Source organism: Cheilinus undulatus, linkage group 2 (genome assembly GCF_018320785.1).
Source record: "Cheilinus undulatus linkage group 2, ASM1832078v1, whole genome shotgun sequence".
Classification (NCBI taxonomy): domain Eukaryota; kingdom Metazoa; phylum Chordata; class Actinopteri; order Labriformes; family Labridae; genus Cheilinus; species Cheilinus undulatus.
The window spans coordinates 48979663-49001354 of NC_054866.1; the positions used below are offsets into that span (position 1 = coordinate 48979663).

The 21692-nt window shown below is 38.8% G+C and overlaps 1 protein-coding gene across 2 annotated transcripts in view; it reads left to right on the forward strand.

Annotated features, from left to right (window-relative positions):
- Positions 1–1097: 1097 nt before the first annotated feature.
- LOC121526116 (mitogen-activated protein kinase kinase kinase kinase 5-like) overlaps positions 1098–21692 on the forward strand; it is a 66307-nt gene continuing 45712 nt past the window's right edge. For both annotated transcript variants that reach the window (XM_041812487.1, XM_041812496.1), the window contains exon 1: positions 1098–1358. In XM_041812487.1, coding sequence (XP_041668421.1) covers positions 1251–1358 — 108 coding nt within the window. In that variant the 5' untranslated portion in view covers positions 1098–1250. The remainder of the gene's footprint in view (positions 1359–21692) is intronic.

The following is a 21692-nucleotide window of genomic DNA, read 5'->3' on the forward strand; positions in this document are numbered from 1 at the left end:
TAGGGTTAGGGTGGTCTAATAAATTTGTTTAAGCACTGTATATGTTTACTTTTTCCAGCCCTTTGGGTTTAGACCCTAACAAGTATCCCATATTTCCCAAAAAACTAAAACTAACACTACACTATTAAAAACTTGACTAAAACAAAGTATTTTTACAAAGTGAAAACTAAGCAAAACTAACAAACCAGTGGGAAATACTTGTAAAAACTAAACTGGAATTGAATCCAAAAAGTAAAACTGAAAAAATTAAAAAAAAAAAAAAAAAAATTACTACCTCCTGGACAGGATTCCTCAAAGTGTCACCTTTCCGTAGAAACCAAGATGATGTCTATGTTGAAGCATTCAGGAATAGCTGACTTTAATGGTTACCAGGATCAACAAGGGTCCTTTTTCAGAGTCTTTAGCTTGTAAACACCCGGACTTTTCTCCATAAAACAGGTGTAAAATACTAAATCTCTGTTCTTTTGTTATCAGCTTTGAACCTAAACTCCCTAAGGCTTTATGCTTTGGTCTAGTTGAGTTTTCCAGCTAATACCTCCCAGCTGCAGTCATCTACAGGCCTCTGTTTCACTATTCAAATTCAAAGGTTACATGGGCTGCACCACTCAGTTCTGCAAAGTCCCCAGCAGAGGGTGCAAATGTAACACAAAGCACCAGTCCCATTGGAAACTTACAGGAACACAATAAACAAACAGTGTTAACACAATAAAAATAGTCAAGTGTAAACTATGGCAGATTAACTCTCATCTAGTGTACTTAAAAAAGATAACAGGCACAGTTTGTCCTCTTGAAAGAGCTTAAAAGTTTTTTTTATGTCCCCATAAGCACAAAAATCAAACCAAAACAATAAAGCACAAATCATTAAACCCTGAAAGAAAGCTGTCACCACCCTCAGCCTGAGCGTGTCAGCCTCATGCTCTCTCACCCAACAGGAAACAGACACAAAATATGCAAATGACTGAAAAAATGTGTGTGAGAGTGTGTGTGTGTGTGTGTGTGTGTGTGTGTGTGTGAGTGAGAGAGAGGGAGGATCAATAGCAGCCTGAGAAACAGAAACAGGAAGGTGTGTGTGCTGGTGTGTGACAGCAGCTGAATGACAGACGGTCACAGAGACCGAGAAAGAGCGAGTGACTCTCTCAGCCGCTCCTTTCTTCTGACATTTTAGACGTCTGTGGATGTAGATGCTGTTCAGCGTGTGAGTGAGAGAGAGTGTGTGTGACATGTCTGAGGAGGAATACCAGTGACAGAAAATGGATTTGTCAAACCGGACCGGCCTGGATATCTCCACCAGAAACCCTCAGGATGACTTTGAGATCCTGCTGAGAGTTGGAGGAGGGACATACGGGGAAGTTTACAAGGTGAGAGAAGTTTCTGCCGCCCAGTGCTGCTGATCTGAGTCAGTTTAAAGCTGAGAGTGATGGGAAATCAAACAGTTACTGACAGAGAAAATAGTTTTATTTTGATTAAAGTGTGAGGCTGAAAACCAGAGGGAGTTCAGTGAGGACGTTTGTCATCTCAAGTGAAGCATGTCAGACTTCTGCCTTCTTCACAGCTGACTCACTTATCTTTCTGGTCTTTGGCTCTTCAAACTGTTGCCTGTAACATAAATGTACAGCACAAATGCTGCTGTGCACGGTGAGAATTTCTTCATGAGTTTTAAAGGAAATAAAAGTGTGACTGATTCTAGTTTCATTGGTTGATTACAATCACATCTTTGAGTGTAGGCCCCGGGTCCTTCTGAAGGAAGTGGTTAGACTTGAAGTGAAAGTATTTTTGATCAGTTTTACTCCAAGGAGAAGTTAGTCGAAGCTTCTCCCTATTTGTGGTTGTGTAAAATAATTGAAGTTTGAGACGAAACTTTAAGTTGTTGTTGTTAGTTGTGATTTATTTTCAGCATGTAAAGTAAAATAAAAACACAGAGAAGGCAAAAATCAGTAACACATGAAAAATGATCAAAGCAAACACATCAAAAAATTATTTTACACTTCTGAAAAAAGAATGGAAGAAGTAAGGCTGAGAGTGGCAAGATTTGGCTTATGAATGGCAAAAACAGGCAGAAAAAAAGTGGTGGAAAGAGTTTAAAATAGACAAAAATGGGTTTTAAGTTGCAGAAATGTGTTACAATTGGCAAATTGGTGGGAAAAGTGATGAAAACGGTTTGAAATTATTTGGAGACTCCCTCTCAGTGTCTTGCAATCCCCAATGGGGTCCCGACCCCAACGTTGAGAACCCCTGACCTAGAGAAAGCTAGTTATTTAGTTTCCTTATCAATAAAAACCTATTTTTTTACTTTGACTTGTTCTGACTTATGACATTTGATCCTAGTTATCATTGTCATACAAAAACAAGTACATCACAAAATCCAGTAAAGTACGAAGCTTATTACTGAAAAACGAATTCTTATAAATAATCACTATTTTTGATCCTACCAGAAACCTGTTAGATGTTCTTTCCTATCTAAAATAGACGTTTATACTTACAGTGTGTTCAGACCACCTTCACTTTTGTTACATTGTTAAGTTGCAGCCTGATGCTACAGTGGAAAAAAAATATCCCCATTAATCTACACTCAGTACACCATCATAGCAAAGTTAAAAACAGTAACTGAAGTATTCAGACCCTTTGCAAAAAACACTTGAATTTTCACTCAGGTTCCACCCATGTCTCTGGATCTTTGCTGAGATCTTTCTACACCTTGATTGGAGTCCACCTGTGGTAAATTAAATTGGCTGGACTTGATTTGAAAAGGCGCAAACCTCTCTATAGAAGGCCTCACAGCTGACAATGATTGCATAGCAAAAATGAAGCTACAAGGTCAAAAGAACTCTTTGCACTGAGGAGAGGCTTCAGTCTAGCCACTCTGCTATAAAGCCCAAATCAGTGGAGAGCTGCAGCGATGGCTGTCCTTCTGGAACTTTATTTGTTCTTGGTCACCTGTCATACATATCTCTTCTCCCCAGAGCAGTCAGCTTTTCCAGGGGACCAGCTCTTGCAAGAGTCCTGGTTGTACTTCAGTGCAGGGAATGATCTTTTTGTTGTGTTCCCCAGTACTGTGTCTTGCAACAATCCTGTCTCTGAGCTCTGCAGGCCGTTCTCTGGCCTCATGGCTTGGTTTATGGTTTATATCATAGTTAGCTGTGAGGCCTTCTATAGAGAGGTGTGTGCCTTTCCAAGTCATGTCCAACCAATTTAATTTACCACAGGTGGACTCCAATCAAGGTGTAGAAAGATCTTAGCAAAGACCCAGAGAAAAGGGAGGAACTGGAGTGAAATTCAAGTGTTTGTGTAAGGGGTCTGCATACTTAAGCCAATGTGACATTTCAGTTTTTAACTCTCAGTAAATCAGCAAAAATGTAAAAGTTCTGTTTTCACTTTGTCATGATGGGGTACTGAGTGTAGATCAGGGGTGTCCAAACTATGGCCTGGGGGCCACATGTGGCCTGCGGGCCATTTTTGATTGGCAAATTCTAGAGTTTAAGTGAAATATGGCCCACATTAAAACATGAAGCGTGTGCCTAACTGTATTGTACTTTCTGGTATCAACAAAAGGCAGTGCTACCATGTTAAATCTGTAAACAAACATTTTGACAAGAAGATATTTTGATTAATAATGTCCTGATGGTTTATCACAGCAGCAATGATAACTTTTCGAGGGCAGAGCCAGTGGAAGACAGGGCTAAACAGCTCCCAGGAATCTGACTGGCTCCACAAAATCCTATAAATGACTGTCTATTTGCCCTGTCAGCCATCAACCAGCAATTTAGGCGTACTCAATCACCAAGCATGTATTTACTTACATTGGGTTGGTCTTACTAACTTTGATATCCTCGTGGCAAAGAGAATGAAAGTGCCCCTGCCATCCTAATATATTTTTGTACGTGGCCCTCTGTGGAAAAAGTTTGGTCACCCCTGGTGTAGATTAATGAGAATAAAAGTTTTTTGTTTTTTTCTTTGACTGAAGCATCAGGCTGAAACAATAAAATAGAAAAAGTGAAGGCAGTCTGAATACTTTCTGGATGCTGTGCTTATATATCATCATTTATTTGAAATAATACATAATGTTTGATATACAATTCATGTAGAGAGTGTTATAATACATCTGTAACATCCAGTATAACACACCATCTGTGACCCTGTATTTTCATATGAATGCCTCTAGATTTATTCTGTTATTATTGAGAAAAATAATCGACAGTAAACAATTAGTCCTCAGCAATAGTCAAACACCTTCCTCATTACTGTACCTCGTCAAAAATCCTATTTTTATAGCACTTTTTAAACTGACACATGTGTGGATATTCCTTTAACTCCACGTTTAAGCTCCTCCATAGCTTCACTGCACACAAAAGATTTTTCTTGTTGTACGAACACTCAAACTTTGATATTGTATTTACCCCTTAAATGATTTTTTTATGTGTGCTGTTCAAATTCAACAAGATCTGAGTGATTTTGCCCGTAGATCTCAGAGTTTTAGAAATGATGTTTGAAATGAATCTTTTTGGCTGTGTTCTCACTACAAGCATTCATTCTTGATTTTGATTTTTTTTTTTTTTTGATTTTTTTTTGGGCATTTATTAGATTGATTTTGACTTTTGCTCATTTCTGATTTTTCTGTTTGCCCTCTCAAACTTTTTTTAACCCTGAGACCTAAGGCTGCCTAAAAACCACCCAACCTCCCAGAGCCTGAGGGGTTTTCTGAAAAACTGCACGGAATTTCAATGATGACTAAAGCCTTTATTCTCCACCTCTGTGGAGGAAAGAGGCATAGAATAAAAACAACCAGGAAGTTTAAACTCTTAACTCTAGTTTAAGTGATTGAATTTACACTGAAGTTCATTAACTTTTTTTAAAACAATCAAAAATCAGTATAATCTGTTTAAGTTTCTTCTCAAAAAGTACATTTTTCTTGATGTTGCATTTGAACACATTAAGGCATTGTATTTACATTCACCTGATAGCCATTTTTACAGAGCTGACCATGAACACATCATAACAGAATCCTCTGTGGGCTCTTTCAGCGAGCTTATTAACTTCTATTCTGCTGATTTCAACATAAATTTCAACACTGGATTCTTATTTTAACTAACAGGAAGTTTGGGAGAACTTTTCAAAGGCAGATGAGGAAGATTAATGTCCTGGAGCAGTTAAAGACAGTGTTATTAGTGCATACCTCTCACAGCAGGAGACCGATTTGTTTTTTTCCAAGTACAGCAGAAGGAGCCACATTTTGGTTTGATATGATGCTGATGTGCTTGTCATTCTTGTGATGTTCCTGTCTAGTTACTTAGACACTCTAAAATGTCACTGCAGTCCGCCTCTTTGTCATTTCCCTGACACAGGTTGTCTGTGTCACAGCTCAACTATAGGAACTTTTTTCATCCATCAGCATGCCAGCGTCTCATCTGGTCTTGAGGGAACATACACGCAAATACAGTATCCGGTCTAAATGGGTTAAATGCACCCTGTGTCCAGAGGTCGTGCAATGTAAATGCAGGTATATGGAGTTTACTCTCTTATTGTTTTGTCTTCATATAGTATACATACTTCTAAATAAAAAATGTACCCAATAAAGCGTATATCAATTAAAAGTAATCCAACTTCTTCTCACACTACACCACCCCCTGTTCAGACTCCATTCACCTCGATGAACCCACCTACAGAAGTGTCCCAAATCACATTTGAAAACCATTGATACCTGATAGCTCAGGCTGTACATAGAAGTGGTGTGGGAGGCCTTCATCCAGATTGGATTGGTTGTGTAGACACAATAGCACACATTAAAGACCGCATCGTCATCTGCTGTATTCCACCAGTAAACAAAAGCATGGCTTTATTCTTGGCTTTGCTCTGAGTGATGGGAACTGTGGCTCTTTTTAGAGATCTGGATTATTCTTCTCACCTCAGTAAGAAGCCAGTCTTTTGGTTACCAAACAGCCCTTTATGAGGTCCTATTGTGCCTTCTACATATCTTTAAAACAGCAAACAGGAAAAACGACTCTGTCTCTCAGACAGGAGTCAGCTCCCATTGATCACTAAAGGAGCCAGCTCTTAGAACCAGCACATGATGCATCGTGACTCCTGCACAACGAGCCTTCTCAATTGTCTTATCATCAGATTGCAAGCACGCAATCTTAAATGGTAATATTAGTGCAATTCAGGCTGCAAAAGTTTAATTGCATTTTTGACTATTAGAATAAATAAACAAGCACTGTTTTTCCAGGACTTCTGTTGTTGCTTTTGTGGTATCAAACAGGTACTGATAGGATCTGTTTTTGATCAGGTTTTAAACTTTGATATCGAGACATCTCTACACATGATGAGTCTTCTCACCCACTCTGATTGGGGGACAGTCCTGTAGATCTTCCTGTGTTTTATCTTTTTACAATTATTTTTGACCTTAAGTCCCAGCAGACCTCTCAGACATCATACAGTAAACTAACTCAGTTTTGTTTTAACACAACATTCAAACAGTTAAATAAATTATGATTTTATTTATGCTCTAAGATAAAAGAAATAAAGTTTATGTTTGGCTGAGACAGCAGTTTCTTTCATCAGTTTATTCAGAGTTTTACCTTTGTTGAATATATATAAGGCTGAAAAATGCTGGGTTTGTGCTTTAAATGTCTTGTATGAGGAGAAATAACATAATGCATGTAATTTAGTGTTAATTACCATGTAATTCCATGTAATTAAGTGTGTAATTTTAAGACTCGTGAGGCTGATTACTGAAGATTTTGATGATGCTGGGTCATCTAAAGTTTAACGTCATATTTTAGGCAGCTGTGTCTGTGAGTCAGGATGTCAATGAGAACTGGCTGCTTATGAAGATCTGATAAGACTTTGGATTTTTTTTTTCTCATCACACACAAGCTTAACGGACAGAATAGAATAGGATAGGATGGGATAGGATCTAGGGTAGGGTAGGATAGGATCTAGGGTAGGGTAGGATAGGATCTAGGGTAGGGTAGGATAGGATAGGATAGGATACGATAGGGTAGGATAGTATAGGATGGGATAGGGTAGGGTAGGGTAGGATAAGATAGGATTGGTCTGGATAGGATGGGATTGGTTGGGATGACATGGGGTGGGATGGGATAGGATAGGGTAGAGTAGGATAGGATATGTTTTTTTTAATATATTTTTCGTTTTTTCTCATTTTATGCAAGTCCAACATTTAAACTACTCATTTGATGAAAAAAGTAACACAAATGGGATATTTAAAAGTGTTAATTTTGTGTTTTAAAATGCCCTATTCTCGCAGTTGCTGCAAGGATATTGAGGGGAGGGGAAAGCGAACTGCAGGGTGATAATTGGCCGCTCAGTCTGCCATTGTTCCCAGTTTCGCCCATTGAGATGGACAATAACAAACACCGCATGGCTCAAACGCCACCCCCCTCGGCACGTAACTACAGCTTTTTCTAGTTATCACCTTTAACAACAAGCCTCAAGATGCACCCTGCAGCGAAGAAAAGTAGAAGGGACGATGAAGAAGCAGCAAGAATTATAAACAGACTTCGGACAACTTCAAGATCCCTCAACAGGGCAAGTTTGATGACGGCGGATTTTCTGAGGGAATATTTTGATGATCGTCACCAGTCGATTCAGAAGCTTGGTTTAGGTGGATTTTATGTAAATGTGGCTCTATTGTTCACGCCCATCTCCTGGCCTGCCTGAAGGTAGGAGAAGTCCTGAAGCTTTGAGCCTGTTTTTCTCTGAACAAACAGGAACTAGAAGTTAACATTCAAATAAGCATATCTTTGTAAAATATGATCAGATTAAGGTGTATGATACACCATTTGAAAGCTTGGAATCTACACTTTCATAATGTGTAAAAAACTCAAAAATGACCTTGGACGACTTGCAGGACTTTTTACCAGCTTTGGTCACATATATTTTGATTCAATGTGTTGGATCACAATATAATATGATATGATACAATATGAGGCTTTGTTCTCAATTGAAAGGCAAATCAACAATGAAATTAAATTACTAAGGCTCTCCCTGAGTCAAACGATAAATGGCAATCAAAATAAAAGGCTCAAAAGAAATTCAAGAATTAAAAACAGCATAAAAACTGAACAACTGGGCATACTCACACCAGGCCACGATATTCTAACCACACTGAAGCCCATTTGACCCCCACCTCTGTCCCCCATTGGCCCGCACTTACACTGCTCAACGCATCCAGGCCTGGGCAAGGACACGTCACTCACTGACACATGAAGCATCTACTGCTGATGAACTTATACGTGTTGATGACTCAGTATACATAAGTATGGTTTTTAGGCTGTAAAATAGCAACAGATTTATACAAAATCTGATCTGACACCAGAATTATTTCAGCTGACCTGGGATCAGTAGACTACGTTAACTATACAGTGCCCAGTGAGGAGAGAGAGGGAGAGAGAGGAAGCGGTTCATAGCGGAGAATTATCTATCACAGCATATACTACTAATCTTGAGCCTGATCAGAGTCCCAGGCACTTCTGCCGAATGAAACCCAACTTTTTAACTTGTATGAGCCCCTACAGTCATTCTTCTGCATGTCTGTATAGCTACTATCTGAATCCCCCTGGCATTCCTTTATGTGCCATGAGCTGTACTATTTCTATGCATAATTCTGGATGCCTGCTGCACCAAACAAGCTCTCATGTCATAGGACAGCCTGTGTCCAGAGCAGGATTAAATGTTAAGTTAAAAGATTTTTTTACTGTGACGAGAGCAATTTTAACCCTCTGATAAGAGCTGGAAGTGAAAACGCCACAGGATTAATAAATGAAGTTCGGTTCAAACATCAGCGATCAAGATCCCAATTTCACTTCTTGGTGACATTAAATAGAATTAGAGGTAAGTTAATTCAGTGGATGATAGTTTGGCATTAATTTTTCTATAATAAGAGAGAGAGGTTAAATCGGTTGTGAGATTAACCCCGACACTTGTCTGTGTATTTGGCACTTCCTTTACGCACGGAGAACAAAAGGTGTTTGTTATCCTGTGAGCTGCTGTTTGTGACTCAATCAAGGGAAGAAGCTTTATTTACAAAACCAAAAATCCCCTAACGGTTGTTAAAGCCTAGCTTTGCAAGAAACTGGTCAGAAATGTGGACAGGGCTGGGATCCATTAGAATGAGGTTGTAGTGGAGCTGTGCAGAGTTAAATTCTACAGCTCTTATAAAGTCCTTGTAACTTGTTGAAATACAATGAGACAAAATACATAGTTCTCTCTATCTCTCTAGAAAAAAATCCTGCTGTCTCCTCCTTCCTGCAATCCTGCATGTAGCTGCTGCCTGCTGTGCTCTCTGTGCTCTCAGGCAGGTTCTTTTGTTGTTACTTCATGTTATGTCACATTCCTGTGCTTGTGCTCCTTCATTTGCATCCGTGCCATGCCTAGGCCCACCTTGTCCTTCCATGCCGCGCTGAAGCCTGGAACGATTGTACTCACCCTGGCCAAACGTACCAGACTTTCGGCTGAAATGGGCCCACGTGCGGTACGGATGGCCTGGTGTGAGTGCACCCAGCCCAAAGACCAGTAACACCACAAACTGCAGTGGATGTTCAAATAAGCACATCACTCAGCTTCACTGTAAGACTGTCATTATTTTTCATGCTTTGATTCTCTAATTTTGCATGTTAAAAAAATGAAACGGTCTTTGTTATTAATGATCAAAAGTACCGAAAAGCACCAAAGTTTTAAAGACAGTTTCAGATCTTCAATCCTATTTTTAACCAAAGCTTTTATAAGAGAGAGAGCAGTGTTGGTGTTCTCAGATTCACACATCGGTTAATACTGACATTGGAGTCTTTAAAAGATCCAGTAGTTACATTTATGTCCCTTGCAGCGCTTTGTTCAGGATGCTTATTGAAAATAACGCAGAAATACTTTGCATGTCAGTTTTATAAGATAGGAAAGGAAGTCCTTCAAAATACAAGTCCTGCCAGTGTATGTGTGCAGTTTGGAAAGTGTCGCTTGTAATTTTGGAAAGTGAAAGTAAGAAACAACCCGGTATTAGGAGCTTTTGAGCTCTATTTCTGTCGTAGTGGTAGTGAAACAGCAATTGATATTGGTGGATTTTACTCATTCTGTTGTAAAAACACAGGGCCTGATCTTTAATCACATGATGTGATTGTGTCTCTGGTTGCTAATATTTATAAAACAGCAGGAAACTTTGCTCAAGTTGTTGATCAATGTACAGAAATCCATAACCAACAGAAATATTTATTTTGCTTCTTATTTTTTATAAGTACACTGAGCGATGGTTCAGTTCAGTTGGCAGAGCAGACGCTCGTCTGAACGCTACAGTCCTCGACTCTCTGGTGGCAGGTTTGATTCCTGGTCCTGGTGCTGTTTGAGTCATGTCTCCCCTCGTGCCCTCTCCCAATATTAACGGTCTCTTTTCAGCTTTCTTATCAGATAAAGCAAGAAGCCTAAAAATAATCAGATAAACCCAAATAAATCACTGAGAATAATCTTAGACCTGAACCTCATATGTGATGCACCCTTCCGTCAGCCATCGTAAGGCCCCTCTTGTGGATATTTGATCTAAAAACTGGTTTTAAAGGACTCATTTTAAATCTTCTGTCACGTTTATCTCATTTACTTCATGAATTAAAAAGCAGTGCTGTGTCAGCCTTAGAAATATATAACTACCTCTTTGGCTTATCAGTGAAGTATGTGAATAATGTAGGGTAGGGCCATTTAGCTAGTCTGGAATGAAGGCCAGGTCCTGAATAATGATCCTTGAGGTGGGGTTGCATGAACAGTCGACTTTACTATTGTCTGATGACCTTTTTGTTGCTTGAAAAGCAAAACCAGTGAAAAACCAGTAGTGCACCAGGTGTGAATACTATATACTTTATTTATTGCTCCATAAATGTGTTAGCTGCCTGTTGTTAGTAGCATATCTTTATAATAGTGCTGTTACTCAATTACAAAAATAATCAAGTTAATCACATCACTACACTTTGATTAATCATGATTAATGTGATTGATCATGATTGAACATGATTAATCACAGCATTTTTTTGAAATAGTTTAAGTAAGTTTTTATGTTTTCTGATTTTTTAAAGATTGTTATTGTCAAGTGTTTTATTTTTATTCTTTTAATTCTATGTACAGCACATTGAAAGTGCTGATCTGAGTCCTTATCGATACCACTATCAATGCTTTCTATAGTTTAGTGGAAAGACAAAATAAGGGCAAATATTAAACCACAAGTGGTCTTAGCTGAGAAGAGCTTAAGTTAAAAGGATATGATTCTTTCTGTCACACCTATTGTATATCCCTCAAATAAAAACACATTCACAACTGTATTTATTGAGATTTCTCATCAAAAACTAAATTTTCCCATTTTTATGTGATATTTGAACATGTCATAACATGTAGAATGCAGTCGTCTAATTTACTGAGGTTACCTGAACGTATCATATTTTCCGTCTTCAGCTCCTAAAGTTCACTTATTAACTTCAGTTTTTCTAGTGCCACCGTGGATTTCTACACTGGATTAATATTGTTATCAAACAGGACTGTCTCAAAGTTTTGGAGCACTTTTCAGCATTTATCTGAGCAGCTGAAGAAGAAAACTGTCCTGAAGCAGCTGAAGAGAGTGGTATGACCATGGCTTGATCCCATGTTGTTCTTAGCGTCTTTGCTAACATTAGTAAAGATGTGCTTTGCCCGAAGGTGGAAATTCAGACTCATTGTGCTTCGGTGTAAAGGTAGTTCAACACTGCAGCATGCACCCACAATTTAGGTTTCATCTTAACCAACATTCACCAGCTTTTTAAAAAGAAAATTGCAATTAAGCCAGGGATGTCAAACTTAATCACAGCAGGGGCCGAATTCTGTATTTGGGCCAACCTGAGGTCCAACATTTATCCATAAACTGTCAACTTCATTTTCACTAGCAATTGATTTTGGAGGGAAAAAAACTTTAGCACTGATGATAAATGATTTTGAGATCAAAAAAGTAAAAATGCTGAGTTTAAAGCCTCAAAATCTGAGATAAAAATTCAAACTTATTGGCTCAAAAGGCCATTAGAGTCAAAATCATGTTTTTAAAAAGGCAAATATATAAGAAGGAGCGTTTAAATCATGTTTTTCAAGGGTGAAAACATGAGATTAAAATTTGAAATCATGAGTTTTAAAGGTCAACATATGAGAAATTTCAAAACCATTGGGTAAAAATGTCAAAGCCTGAGAAAAAAATAAATACATTTTGAATTTCACAGGTCAAAATATTACTTAAAATTTAAAACTGAGGATACAAAAGGCCAAGTTATGAGATAAAAGTCAAAGTATGGAGCTAAAAAGGTCAAAATGTGAGAAAAAATAAAATAAAATTGTGCATTAAAAGTTCAAAGTATTACTTAAAATTTCAAAATTGAGACTAAAAAAAGGTAAAAAAAAAAAAAAAGATAAAAAGTCAAGATGTGAATTGAAAAGGTCAGTATATGAAATAAAGTTTCAAAACCATAAATTTCCCTGATAACTTTGAGATGGATGTTTTGAATCATCAGGGTTAGGTTTACATTTTTAAACTGGAGGAAACCTGCAGATCAGTGGGCCAGTTATAATAAGAATATGATACGATCTGAAGGGCAGGATTTGTCCCCCGGGCCTTGAGTTTGACACCCCTGCGTTAAGAGGACCTGGGTCTGTCTCCTCACTCATTACTGCTGGCTGTGTCTGACCCTCTCACCTCTTCACCCCCAGGCACATAAACATCCACACTGGAGGACTATTGGAGCAAGTTGTGGTCAAACTTAGTCATATGATTAAATTTAGTTGTCATCTTTTTAACGTTAGGGTTTCAGGATTAATCACAAGCCTTAACGTGTTAATGTTACAACCCTACTTTATAATGATTTGAGATTGTTGTCGGTTGTTGCGAACATTCCCTTCTAATGAGGATTTATTCATGATGTCATCAATGATCAGTCAAAGTCGACTCACTTTTATCATGCAGCTTCAGTAAATCATTTTAAATTGCACTGAAGAAAACACTGGGCAGGGCGGTGTGAAGCTCCTGGCATCCAAGCATGTGGACAAAAGTCTTTTGATCCTCTAGCCTCTGTTTCATTTTGTTGCTGCATTTCACACTTAAATCTAAAAACAACTTAACATCTTTGAAATTTCAGCCTTTAGAGTTTTCTTTCATGAATCTGTGACCTGCTGTACTCAGAGTGTTAAACAATGAGACGTCGCTCAGTAACTGTAACTGATGCAAAGCAGGTTAGCTGCAGTGAGCACACTTCCTCTAAACAGGTCAGTAGACCCTGCTGTGAGAGAGGAGGGGAGATTTACATATCTGCCCTTCCTTCACATTTAAACACACACTCACACCTTCCAACAGATACGATCACACACACACGTGTCCACAAACATGTTTCTGATCACGTGAAGCCACGCTAATGGCGCAGCAGAGGTCGGCCTGCTAATGCTGCAGTTTTACAGGAGCAGCAGCGGTGAGAAAGTAGGCCTTCACTCTGCAGGAGTTGGTGTGTGTTTTGACCATAACAGAGATGACCTTATTTATGCTGATGGTGCAGCAGCAGGATGAAGTTTAAACCTTTAGACAGAGAGAGTTTAGTGAGCTCCTGTAAAGAATCAGTCAGAGGAGTAGACGCTGACATAAAGTCAGCCAAAGAGACAGAGACGTTCTGGATGAGTCAGATTAGTAGTACAACTAGCCGCATTTTTCCTTCTGTGAAGTTTGTCTTCATGACTTTTATCCTTACCCAGTAGACTGGAGGCACAACTCCAGACTCCTAAATCTCTGAAAGTGCCGAAAAGAATAGACACAGTTGGACCTCTCAGGTCTTTTATCATAACATTTAAATGTGACATTATGAAACAAGGGACAGGAAAGTTCAGAGGTATGCTGTGTCTGTTAAGATGCAGGCATGTACCCAAACAAGATTTCTGCCTGCTGAGGCGTCACTCTTGTTTCCTTTATTCAACTGCCAGCCACTGAGCTGGAAATAGAAGCTAGTTTAACGCGTTGGACGATGACACACAGCCAAATAAAGGTGGTGGGAGGGGGTGCAGGTACCATAGGCCACATGATTGTACTCACTATCAAGTCAGGTTGAACCAAATCCAGTCTGTTCACTTTATCAGTGCAGGTTTATGGCATGTAGTCTTTGTATTCCTACTGAGAGAAATGCTGCTTCTGTTTTGACGTAGGAAAGTTTTTTTTTTGATAAGCCACATGCAGGGGGCTGCAACGTGGCTCTGTGGTTAGTGCTGCTTTTTCACATCAAGAAGGTTCAAGGTCTGTATCCTGGCCAGATAGAAGCTTTTCTGTGTGAAGTCTGCATGTTCCCCCTGTGCTAGTGTGAGTTCTTTCTGGGTGAATTGCCAGTAGGTGCTTGTTTGTCTGCATACATCAGCTAGGGTGTGAGCCACCTCTCACCTAAAGGCATCAGCAGTGGTGCAGTGGTGCAAGCAGAAGTGGGTGTGCTCTTAATTTAAATTCTCTTTTCTGGCTATGCCTTTTATTCAGAGGATTTTATACTCTGTGGAGAAAAAAAATGTAGGTATACTCTGTAGACCTGCGTCAGGGGCTTGCCCCTGCCCTCTGTAACCACACATGGTGGATGTAAACCACATGCATGAACACATTTTTCTCTCATACCGTTGTGGGAACTTATACGACACCCCTATACTGTATATCTATACATATAGATCAAGCCAACCTGGGTCGCCACAGTTCACAGGAACAACTCAGGTGCCAAGCTAGAGGTGTGTCATCATTTTCATATTGAATGTAAGGCGATGAAAGCTGGAGACGTATCCACCAAAAAATCATTCATCATGTTATATGAATCCATTTCAAGCAAGTTGTTTTGTCACAAATGTCAGACATTAATTTATGATTTTGGATACTTGTTTGAACAAAAAAATGCAGGTTTCATACTGAAATGCTCTTTATTAGCACTTTTCAAATTGTTACAATGCAAGCAGTGTAGTCACTGGTAACTGGCTAAATGAAGCTTTTCTCTTTGCTAATTCCAATTGTCTAAACACATCAACTGCAAAAATATGCCTAACTATGCTAATGTCCAACAATAAGTCAAGCCTATAGGGTTAGATCAGGCAGGTCACAGAGTGTTGCCATGTAATTGAGATCTCACACAAGCCCCCCATCAGCTGACAGCCAGCTGATTCACTCTAAGCACACTATTGGCTAATCACACTCATGCTGCCATATTCAAACTGATCTAGCCTAGCTATATGCTGCTGCTCCCTCTGCAAGATGCTTCTTGCAACCTTCCTCCACCCCAGCTCCTCCTTTTATCTGCTTCAGACTTACAGTGTCGTTCTGTTGCCATTCGTGCTCCGCTCTGGGTTTTTGATGCTTCTCTCCCTGCTTCAGACTTTTCTTGTAGGCACTAGGCTAGTAAAAGAGACTAAGCTTTGACCTGGGGTGAGCTTTAATTTGAAGTTTAACAGTTTTGAGATAATAATGACACCTGATAGGTCAAAGCTCAACATAGATATTCTAGTGTTTTATCTGCCACTGCTCTAGATGTGTTTTCTCTACTCTTTTAGCCAACCCACATACTAATCAGGGTGTGTAAAAGGTCATGACCTGTTGAAGGTAAATGCCTCACACTATAATCTTAAAGATGAAAAAACACTGTGTAAATGTTAAATGTATTTAAGAACATGAAGCCGTCTTACCCTCATGTTGAACTATGAACATAAACACAAACACTGAGCCACACGTTTGCAGAGATGTGATCTGTGTGATTGTTCTTTCATTAGGAGCAACATGCTTCTGTGTTTAAACACCGTCAGAGGATGACAGTAGAGCTGGGCAACATGGAACAAACCATAGCTTGTAGTTTTCTTAGCTACATTGAAAAATATGATATATAGTGTTTTTTTTTTTAAAGAATCACCAAATAGTTATCCCAGTACCAGAATTAAAAACTTTGATATGACTCTAGTAAAATCAAACCATATTGAAAGCTGTTTGACATCATTACAACACTAAAAGTCCTAGACTGGCAGAATGTCCATAATTTTATTTTACTTTGATGATCAAAAATCGCAGACAAACCCCCACACACAGATTAGCAACATTAAACTACATTGCATTTGTCAAATTTTCCATATTCTTAATGTGTTTCAAAATGAAATCTTTATTATTTTAATGTTTAGAGGCATCTAAACAAACAAAAACATATGGCACTGCATAATAGTGCAGTGGTTGCAGCCTTTCTGTGTGGAGTCTGCATGTTCTCTCTGTGCATGTGTGGGCTCTCTCCAGGCACTTCAGCTTCCTTCCACAAACCAAAGACATGCTTGTGAGATTAAATGGTGACTCTAAATTGCCCGTAGGTGTGAGTGTGAGCATGCCAGGTTGTTTGTCTCTAAAAACCAGCCTTGTGACTGACAGGTAACTAGTCCAGAGTGCACCTCGCCTTTCACCCATCGACTGCAGACCCTGGTGACCCCAAACGGGACAAGACGAAGAGATGATAGATGAATAGATGAGGTCATTATTTTAACCAGTGTTTCTGGAAATAGTGATGAGAAAGGGAAACCCTCACTTCTTGCTACTTTCTCTACATTTCCATACATTTCCAATGTATTTGTTCAATTTAGACTGTGTGTAGGAGTTTGTCTGCAGTTTTTGGTCATTGAAAACATTGACATGTCCAAGATTTACTGTCTGATACTTAAGCAGAAGAACCAAAATGGTATCAATATGAAAGACTTTTAATAATATACATAAATCATTTTGAATTACATAAATTAAAGGATAATTTGAGATGCACCAATACCACTTTTTTCCAGACCAAGTACAAGTACTTACTCACCAATACTGAGTGCAGCTATGAGTACTTAATGATACTAGCAATCTTCTTACAATTAATTTGAAAGTTTGTCATAGTAGCTACAAAAGTTAGTTTGGTAGTTACACTACCGCTCAAAGTTTGGGATCCTGGCAAATTTCATTGTTTTCCAAAATTAAAAAAAATAAAAAATTTCATGCAGTTCACAAACAGTTATCATCAACTGTCAGTCCTCTGCATCAATCTACTAGTATGACTGCTAATCCAAGTTAATCATGTTTCACAGCTAAAAACCATTTTACTAATAAGGGAGCAAAAAGACTGGCCACTGGAGGACTGTAAGAAGGTGTCATGCACAGATGAGTCCAAGTTTGAGGTCTTTGGTTCAAACTAAAGAACATTTGTGAGACGCAGAACAAATGAAAAGATGCAGGAACAATGAACCATCAGTCAGGTGGAGGCAGCGTGGCGTCTGGGGGGCTTTGGAGGTGGTAGAATAGGAGATTTATACAGAGTGGAAGAGACCCTCAGGAAGGAAAGCTATCACAAGATTTTGCAATGCCATGCCATACCCTGTGGACAGCACTTGCTTAGGACCAGTTTAATCCTACAACAGGATAATGACCCAAAACACACCTCCAGAATGTCTACAAAATATTTAAATGGAGTGGCCAGCACAGTCTTCAGATCTGAACCCTATTGAGCTGTTGTGGGAGCAGCTTGACCGTACAGTATGAAGGAAAAACTGACAGCTAGAATGTCTGCATGGCTTCAGCTGCTGCCAAAGGTGTTTCTTTTTTCTATGAAGGAAAGTTTAAAGAACATTTCTCATTAAAATCATTATTTCTAACTCTGACAATGCCAGCATGTCCAGTTTATTTGCTGTATTTCCTCCTCAGACTAATTTCATGAGTTTTTCCAAGGAAAAAAAGGAAAATTCGGAGTGATCCCAAACTTTTGAGCGGTAATGTACGTTCTTCATCCCTCCTCTTGACATTTTATTCGTGCATAATTTCATTCTGCTCTACTGTTTTCATCCTCCTCTCTGTTAAAATATCAGCAAACTGCAGACACAACCCTCACATAATGAGAGGCTAACATCATGCTTTAAAAAGAGGCTGAGTGGGCTTGGTAATGGCATTGATACCCAATATTGATATCGTTATCTGGAAAGTACTCATTCGAATAGGTTATCTGGAGGTCAGTTAGCTTGATCTTTACTTATCTACATGACCTTTATCAATCTGCTACTTTCTTTATATGAGTAGGACTAAAAAAATAGTTTTGTACCTCAGTGGTAATACTCCTGGTTATATAAAGGTCAAATATAATAAAGAAAAAAAGTCAATTCATCTTAAAAACTCAATTTCCTGCCCAGCCTTAGACTACAGCATCTTCAGCCACTTTCACAAACCAAAACTCTTTATCTATTTAGAATATTTATGCTCACTAAATTGGTGTTTCTCTCACAAAACTGCTCAAAGTCTAGGTTTATTAATTCAGGATATGTAAAAGATTTTTTCAGAGCATGTTTTTGGAGCAGGGCTTCATTTTCTCTAGAGTTGACTCAACTCTGATGGAAGCTACTGCAGCTCAGCATAAAGCCTGACTGTGTTTATCAGATGTGGCTGTGCTGCTAAACTGCAGTTTTGGTTGCAGCTCTCATTACAGACCTGCAGCCTTGCTGGAGCTGTGGGCTGCACCTGGTATTTTAGTGTGTGTGTGTGTGTGTGTGTGTGTGTGTGTGAAGGCTTTGACACAAAATCAAGAAGTGAGAGAAACCAGCAGTGAACAACAGGAGGTGCCTGCACTGTTAACTGTGTCAGGTTTCTTTGTGCGCACATTTAAATGAGTGAGGATTTTTTTTTTATTATTATTTATAAAAGAGGAAGACTGATGACACTTAAGACTGACAACATCCCACAAATGACATTAATCAGCCTGTGACTGACATTTATGTGTGGGTTATCCAAGCTGCCTTTGGGCAAGAGGTCAAAAGCAGGCACACAGAGACACACAGTTAGACTCACACCTACAGGAAATTTGGATGGTTTCACAGTAGGGACCCAGGCCTAGATTCAAGTACAAGTGACCCTATAGTCTGGTTCATTCGAGTCCATTTGGTCTCAGGCTGATGTGAGTTCACCCATGTCTGAGTACATACTACCTGGAGTAAAAAGAGTTGTAAAGGCACTTACTCTGTCAGGCAGAATACATATGCAAATGGTGCAAAATGATGCTACTAATGTGAAAAATTCAAGTCACTCATGACCTAATACGAGTGATGTTGGACTGTGGGTGGAAACTGGAGTACCCAGAGAGAATCGGTGCATGCACAAAGCAAACATTCAAACTAAAACAGAAACGCCCTGCCTGATGGGGATTTGAACCACAAACCTTCCTGCTGCAAAGCAACAGTGCTAACCTCTGCACTGACACCTTGCAGCCCCAGGATGAAACAGGTGTTATTAAAAAAAAACATCTGCTAGGTTACATTTTTCACCTTTTAGTAACAAAACTTCACTGACTTCTTAATCTTTTGACTTGAATTACATGATGGGAACAATAAAAAAATTTGGACTATCACAGTAAAGTTTCTAGATAACTCAAATCTAATTGATCCAAGCTAACTGCTAACTTCTCCCGAGATGTCAGAGTCTTATCTTACTGTTTTATCTGTGCATGTGGTTTGAAGCATTTTATCTGATTGTTAATCAGATTTGTTCTCGTGTTAGTCCACATTACTTAAAGCTCTCCCTTTCTGTGTCCTTCCATATCATGTCAAATACTCGGTTTGCATTGTGATAGGAAACAGTTAGACTTGTACATTGCTTTGAGAGCAAGGACAGTACTGCATATTTACTGTTTTCTGTATCTCTGTCTTCATTAGGATGTGCAACATTAGGCTGCATGATTCCTGCATAATTGTGATCATCCCAAGCTGCCATCACCATCTTAGCACGGCAGCAAAATTCACAGACACAAATAAGCAAAAAAATTCTCTAACTTAGATATCAGCTGAAAACAATTATTTTTCCTCAGACAGTTTTAGCTACTACAGCCTTGATTTTCTTGTGTGTTATCTAATGAAGCTTAGCATTAGTTTATGCAGGACAAAAAAAAAAAATCATACGCTCAGCTTTGATAAGCTAGTGGCCAAATGATCACCTTCCAGCTGCCTCAGCCAATCACAGAGCTTTCTCTCAACACATTAGTGTATTTAATTATGATGTACTTCTCACTAATCCCTGCTTGCATTAATGCTGATGCACCACTCTGCTGCCAATGGAAAAGCTTAACCTCCTCCACCCCAGCCTCCTCCTTTATAGCATAAAGCTTGTTGCACTCTCATATTCAGGTTCATGCTACTGTGGATTCATTGCTTTTTAACTAATTACATTGTAGTCAGTATGCGTTGTCATAAATACATCTATTCATATGGAGGTTTCTAGCTACATGCTTCCTGGAAAGTCATAGCATGCTGCTTGGCTTACCCAGGGAGCTTTTTCTGAGCAGAGCCTTGTCTACCAAGTAAAACTGTGTATATGTATATGTATACAGACATTTTGCAATAAAATGATTAAACGTATAATGAGTGTCCCTGACTGAACTGCTTTTAAAAGTACACCTCTGCATTCTTGCTGGAAGCAACCTCAGAGTGCATCCTTGGATCCCAGAGCACATGCCCATTCTGGGGCTGCTTCCATCATGAATGTGAATGTGGAAGTGCACTTTTAAGTGCATTTCCCCCTCATTATGAGAAATTTATGAGTGAAAACAAAACTTTGATTATCTAAGCCTCATGAGGAGCCATTATTGAACAGAGTCCTCAAATCAAAACAAGAAGTGAAGAGTTTGGCAGAGATTGGCAGGACTGGTCTGTACTTGTCATATTGATAGAGAGGCCACTGAAGGCAGAATTTTACATATTGTGCAATTTACAAAAGGCATGTAATTGTTTAAAAAAATTCCTGATTTCAGAATCCAGATTTCCGTTTCACATTTACCTGCTTGCATTTCCAGAAATCAGCTCACTAGTTTGATGAACTGAATCGCAGGCAAAACCTTCAGACGTCCTGATTTCAGCCTCAATAGCTCAGTTCATTTCTGCTGTAGCTGTGTCTGTGATGCTCTATAGTGGTTTGCTGTGTCACAGATCTTTAGTCTGAGCTGGGTTTAAGATGGAACAAAACATATTAAACAAAGACAAAATAAACATGCTTTAAAAGGTCACCATCAGCAAAGCAATTGGAGTACAAGAATGCATACATTTGATGTTATGTTTCCCATGGTAACAAGTAAATTTTGGTTGTTTAGTGGAGATCTCAAGATATAAAGTCATAACTGTGGGATTACCAGTGTTGTTGTCTTAATATAACACTGTAAATTAGTTGAAATCTTGAAAAAGCAACCAAAATATACTCAATTTAATGGAAAAAATGTTGAATAAAAAGCACAGATGTAAGTCTGCACATCATAGATTTGTCTGCCATATTTTTTCCAGCATCCCACAGAAATACAAACTGGACTAAACTTTTTATTGATTATATAAAAATAAAATCAAAGCATGCAATTCTGTATAAATCCAGGAATACATTTGACTATAAGGCCTTAAGCGTCATTTATTCCTTGCATGTCATACTGGGTGGAGTTCTGGTAATATGCCTTAAAACAATTATTAATTCAATAAAAATGAGCCATGTGACTAATATAAGCACTGTGTAGTTCATGAATACATGACTGTTGACTTTAACTTACGGTTTATAATTGTTGCATTTTGTGTGATGGCTGAGTAAAAATACTGCTACTACTAAATTAGCTGTGTGACCTACTCATAGCTCCTACCCTTCAGTTGAGAACCTGTCTCACAGAGGTCAATGAAAGGAA